At 51.8% G+C, this 5968-nt stretch overlaps 1 protein-coding gene across 2 annotated transcripts in view; it reads left to right on the top strand.

Moving 5' to 3' along the window:
- LOC144109438 (heat shock 70 kDa protein 12A-like) overlaps window positions 1-1296 on the top strand; it is a 256290-nt gene extending 254994 nt beyond the window's left edge. For both annotated transcript variants that reach the window (XM_077642234.1, XM_077642242.1), the window contains one exon: window positions 599-1296. In XM_077642234.1, the coding sequence (XP_077498360.1) occupies window positions 599-1093 (495 nt within the window). In that variant the 3' untranslated portion in view covers window positions 1094-1296. The remainder of the gene's footprint in view (window positions 1-598) is intronic.
- The last annotated feature ends 4672 nt before the right edge of the window (window positions 1297-5968 follow it).

Below are 5968 nucleotides of genomic sequence, written 5' to 3' on the forward strand. Positions count from 1 at the left end.
CGGCGGCGGCAACCCTTGGCGCCAATAGGGTGCCTCGATGCGCGTGCCCACCTCCGCCGGCGGAGGGGGGCGCGCAGGCACCATTTTGGCGCCGGGGAGCAAGCGCTAGAAACTCTCAGACTAACAATCTTGTGCTTGTGCTTCGCAATGTCGTTATTGTACGTAGTAATGAAAAAAAACCTTCGCAGTTAGTACTGCTCCACTTCACGGTATTTCAAGTAATTATACAACACGAGAATTTCTGAAACTCCTCTGAGCCTCACTAGGGTACCTATGGACATCCTGTAGCCGTCCTGTGGACGGACCTGTTACGGACAATAGTTGAAAATGAAGCCGTTAAATGAAAAACGGGAAATTCACCGTTGGCAATCTGGCATCTCGCCTTCGTGCAGCGCCCGAGAGGAGTTTGGCTGTGCTTCGCCTCACTTACCTGCCGCGGTGGCATGCTGCGCCCGAGGATCAAATCCCGGCCGCGTCTTTACGGACATTGTTCCGCAGCCCCCTCACTCCCTTCCCCCCCCCCCCCCCCCCCCGCACTTTCTCTGCTTTCCTTCGGACGCCCCGTGCGTATTTGCTCTCTAAGCAAGGCACTGCGCAGGGCGTCAGCCTGGCCATCCTGCGGGGCGCGGTGCTGTTCGGCCTGGACCCGATGGTGGTCAACGTGCGCCGGTCGAGACTGACGTACGGCGTGGGCGTGCTCAACCGCTTCGTGCACGGCGTCCACCCGCCCGCTAAGCTGGTGGTCAAAGACGGCATCGAGTGGTGCGCCGACGTGCTGGACGCATTCGTGCTGGCCGACCAGTCGGTGGGCCAGGGCGACGTCGTAGTGCGCAGCTACACGCCCGCCAAGAGCGGACAGACGCGCTCCATCATTCACGTGTACTGCAGCGAGCGCGACGACGTGCGTTTCATCACCGACCCGGGAGTAGTGCGCTGCGGCACGCTCGTGCTCGACCTGTCACAGCAGGATGCGCCGGGACGCCGCGAGATCCAGGCGCGCATGGTGTTTGGCGAGACGGAGATCAAGGTCAGCGCCCTGGACGTCGCCACCCACAAGTGCGTCCGAGCCGACATCGACTTCCTCAACCACTGAGGACTGAGCTGCTTCGTACCAGCCATGGAGGAAGGAAAACTCACGAGAGGCCCTCGCTATCCGAGCTGCACGTAAAAACTTGTGCCGGAAGTCACGCGCTTTCGCAAGGACTGCCGGCAGTATTTGGCCGACGGCGCAGCCAATAGTATCGCTGCGCGCGGCGGCGTTGCCTGCTGCGCACGCGCAAGCGCGCTGAGACGGCGGCCAAGTAAGGGGGGGGGGGGGGGGGGGGGGGGGGGGGGGGGGGGGGGGGGCGAGCGGGCTTTAAAAAATGGGACGCAACCGCCTCTCCTCAGTTCTTTCCTTCCTCCATGGTACCAGCACACTGCCCATTTATCAAAAGAAAGCCTGGCAAGCTCATATCTGGCTGGTGAGGAATGCAGCCTTTGTCTAGACCAGGCCCAGCTGAAAGACTCCATTGGTTCCAATTAGAATTTTTCCAGTTGGGACCAGTTAGGTTTTCAGAAACCAATTGGACGCGCTTCCAAATGGTTCCAGTGGCGTCAAAAATCAATTGGTTCCAACTGGAACCAATTCGATTCTCTTCCAGGACCATTGGGGAGCATTCTGCCTTGTGCCAATATTTTACAGGGAAATTGAAATTACTAGAATTGCACACTGTTAGGGAAGTGAAGCCAAACAAACCATCCCAAAAGCATCACACACGACATAAGCTCAATACATATCCACAGAACACACTTTTGCTTCCACTTGTATACTCTATTAATGGGACCCTCCTGCTGGAGCCAGTGACGCTTGTCCGTTGAGCGAAATTATTCCATTTTATCACGCCCGCTGTCATGAAAACAATTCAGCAGGTAAAGCTGCTAATATCTTTTTAAAAAAACCTCTTTAGTTCACTGTTTTATGTCAATAATGTGCAATATGCAGCTGTGACACCGACCACGTGAAACCTGTGTAACCTATTGGAATGTCCAGTTGGAATCTCAAGAACTAATTGGATTTATACAGTAGGGCGAGCTGCAGCCAATTGGAACCCAGTGACTCCAACTGGTTCCAATTAACATCAGTTGGCAAAACCAGCAGAACAAGCTGCTGCCAATTAGAACCCAGCAACTCCAAATTATTATAGCCAACGCCATTTCGCAAGTCCAGTTAAACAAGCTGCTGCAAATTGGAACCCAGTAACTCCAATTGGTTCCAGTTAATGCCACTTGGCAGGACCAGTTGGACAAGCTGCTGCCAATTGGAACCCAGTAGCTCCAAGTGGTTCCAGTTAATTCCATTTCGCAAGACCAGACAATTAAGCTGCTGCCAATTAGAACCCAGTAATACCAATTGGTTCCACTTAATACGAGCTGAAATTCCAATTGGAACAATGGACTTTTTCAGCTGGGGGGTCATACAATATGGCTCATGTAGCATTGGGCATTTTTTGACAAAGGCTGCATATTACGTGACCTTCACTCCATCAACTTTCTGTTCAAGGGATGACAAGAAGCAAGACAAAATTTTCAGCCCATATGTCCTGGGATTGATTTTAACGAAGTGTCTAAAAATACGTTCCGACGGACCCGGTTACAGTCACGTCCAAGGTATTCCCATCATGCTCTTTGCTGTTACTTTCGAGGAGCTGTAAACGTACCAGTTCGATCGCCCATTCTTACATCTCTGCACTCCCACAAATGGCACAGGAGTCTTCACGTCCAGTTGACAGCAGCCGCTGCTCGTTGCATGGAAGCGACTGCGGGCAAACGACGGACGCTTGATGCCTTCGCAATTCGAACTCCATAAACAGACTCGCAATCTGTCAGCTCGATGTGCTCATAATTTACGCAAGCTATCACAAGCATTTGCGCTGTCTACGATTGTGCACCAGCCTCTGAAGCGCAGAGTTACGTACAGTATGGGGATCGAGCGCCTGTACCAGTCACAGCACGTACGCATCTCACGATCTCACCGTGCAGAATAAACACCCGTCCACATGTAATCCGTAAGAAATGTTATGTTCGTAAACAGAGCAAATGGAAAGTTCATTATTTTTTTATTCTTCCTCACACCCGTGGCAAAATGCATGTCGGATCTATTTGAGCCTGGTACAGCCCCGACATCTCGCGCTGCAAATTTGCACACGTACCAATACGCAAGAAATATCACGCTAGCACGTCTTTTGACAGATCAATGTTCATCTTTCAACATTTGAAATTTTGCTTCTCAATAGAAAAATCAATAGTGTGTAGAATTTATTTGACGCCTACAGTGGCCATAGGTTGGCGGACTCACTCGGGCTCACTCAAGCTCATTTCAGATCATGATCTGAGTCGTGAGTGAGGCCGAACACACATTCAGATTTTGATCTGAGTCGTGAATGAGTCCGGACTCACATTCAGATCATGATCCGAGTCGTGAGTGAGCCCGAACTCAAATTCAGATTGTAATCTGAGTCGTGAGTCCAGACGCACATTCAAGTCATGATCTGAGTCGTGAGTGAGCCCGAACTCACTCAGATTATAATCTGAGTCGTGAGTCCGACTCACGTTCAAGTCATGATCTGAGTCGTGAGTGGGCAGAACTCATTTAGATTATGATCTGAGTCGTGAGTACAGGTTCATATTCAGATCATAGTCTGAGTAGTGGTGAAAGTGGCCTCACATTCAGGTCGTGATCTGAGTCCTCCCAGTCAGTCCTGTAGAGTGTGGGCCTATCAAACCAAATAAGTCCATGATGTGAGGTTGAACAATTCCATGATCGAAGTGAACCCATGATGGCGATTGGGCACAATTTTGTGCCATTCATAAACGAGTTCCCTGCCCATTCGTAATGCTAAATACGTTTTGGTCGAGATGATAGAGAAATTTCATTATTTCGTGGTAATTTTCGTGGTTATTGCACTCTAGAACACTACTAAAAGGCGAGCAAAGTTGGTTAGTCGCCGCGCTTGATCTCGTTGGATATTAGCTATGGCTTGCTGTAACGCAGTTGTTTTACCTCTTCCTTTACTGTTTTTTTTATTTGTTGCCGAACACATGCAGAGGCCTCACATCTTTACGTCCCGCGAGCAGCAGCTACAGGCCTCTCAGCCAGGCCTGGATACAGCCTAGCTGCAGTTAAGAGTTCATCGCATCACCATGTTTTAACAAGTTTTTCGCATTTTAGGCGCGTAACTTGGGCTGTTGGATATAAAATCGATTCAGCTGTGCGATACACGAGCTTACAGGAGTCCTGGGTCAAGGTGAGCCTTGGTGAGTCATGAGTTGAAATGTGCGAGTGAGTTGGAACGAGCGCGGGTGAGTCGCGAAGTGAAATGAGTGAGTCCAGGTGAATCGTGAGTCGAAATGAGCCCAGACGAGTCGTAAGTCGAAATGAGCGAGTCCAGATGAGTCACGAGTTGAAATGAGTGAGCCTAGATGAGTCGTGAGTCTGAGCAAGACGTGAGTCGCTCACGTCTTGCTGTGCGCTATGAGTGGTTGCAGCCGAAGGTGGTGGTGAAAACATTTATGCAATCATAGTGTGTGTTGGTAGTCATGACCTGAAAGGTCACGCCCTTACAACCACTAGGTGGCGTGCCTAGTCAGGCACCCCATTGGCGACTGCCGCGGCCCGGGTGCGCTGCGTTAAGGCCCTTTGTGCTTCGAGGGTGCAGCGGGCGTACAGGGTCGCCTCCCAATTCTCTCTGGTGGGGTTTAGGGTAGGGATGGGTTCTGCTGGCAGGTCCACACCATGTGGTAGGTGTCAGACACCTACTCACAGTGCCAGCACCGCCCGTCGAATTGAGGATCGAAATGCTTTAGAGTTGCCGGGCACAGCATCGTGTTAGTGAGTAAACGCAGGAGTACCCGTTCGTTGGCCTTTCCCAGCCCTTCGCACGGGGTGGGGAGAGTTTGGTGTGTGGATTTGTAATCGCATATTCCTTTAAAAGTGTAAACCGGGTTGAAATCGGAGTCCTGGTCGCCGTCGGGTCCTGTGCGAATTGCCCGGAGAGAGCGCGTAGGCGGCGGCTGCCTCGTTTCCTTGGAGGCTTTGGTGACCTGGAGCCCACACGAGAGATCGGTGCGCGGGATCCGAGTATCGGCTACAATTCTGGTAGATGCGATACGCCAGGGGAGTAGCCCACTCTTGCTCTACGTTCCGACAAACCCCTCGCGAGTCTGTGGTTATGTATTCAGAGGAGGAGTCGGAGGCTGTCAAGGCGATGGCAGCCTCTTCTGCATGAATTGCTGACTGGACCTTGAAAGTAAGGGCGTCTATTGCTTTGCCCTCGTGGACGACCGCGGCCGTATCCTATGGTGTTCGGGCCGGAGGCGTCCACGTAGAAGACTCCTGGTTTGCTCCCAAAATGGCGGTGCAAGGTTTCCACCTGCGCCAGGCGCCTGCCAATATGGTCCTTTGGACATGTTGGTGGGGAGAAGCCGCACGTGGAGGGCGTGTGTCTTTAGTGGTCGGGAAGGCGGCATCTCTCCTCTGTGTATTGGGTGTGCTGGATGTGAAATCGGGCTATAGAAGGCAAAGTGGCGAGTCTGGGTGAGCATAAGTGAGTTGAGCCTAAATGAGTTAGAGTTCATGAGTTCGAGTGAGCCCGAGCCCCTGTGAGTGTGAGTTTGTGAGCCCGTAGGTTGATAAAAGTTTTGTGAGCACTCGCGATTTTTCCGAGGTATGACAGTGGCACAGCAGCGACCAGGCCGAAGCGCCTGTTGAGGCGAAGACGTGCTCCACCACAATACACGGAAGAAGAGCCACAAAGCCGGAAGTATGTACTCCCTCGATGGAAAGAAACGCGAACAACCCGGCGCCAACACGGCCCACTCTTGGAATTTATTTTCATCGCGCTTTTACCTGGGTGGTACGAAAAAGACGTTAGAGTCGTCCTAGAATGTATCATGGAGGAGTCTAGGGTCTTTTTGCTATCATCAAAGT

Source organism: Amblyomma americanum, chromosome 1 (assembly GCF_052857255.1).
Source record: "Amblyomma americanum isolate KBUSLIRL-KWMA chromosome 1, ASM5285725v1, whole genome shotgun sequence".
NCBI lineage: Eukaryota > Metazoa > Arthropoda > Arachnida > Ixodida > Ixodidae > Amblyomma > Amblyomma americanum.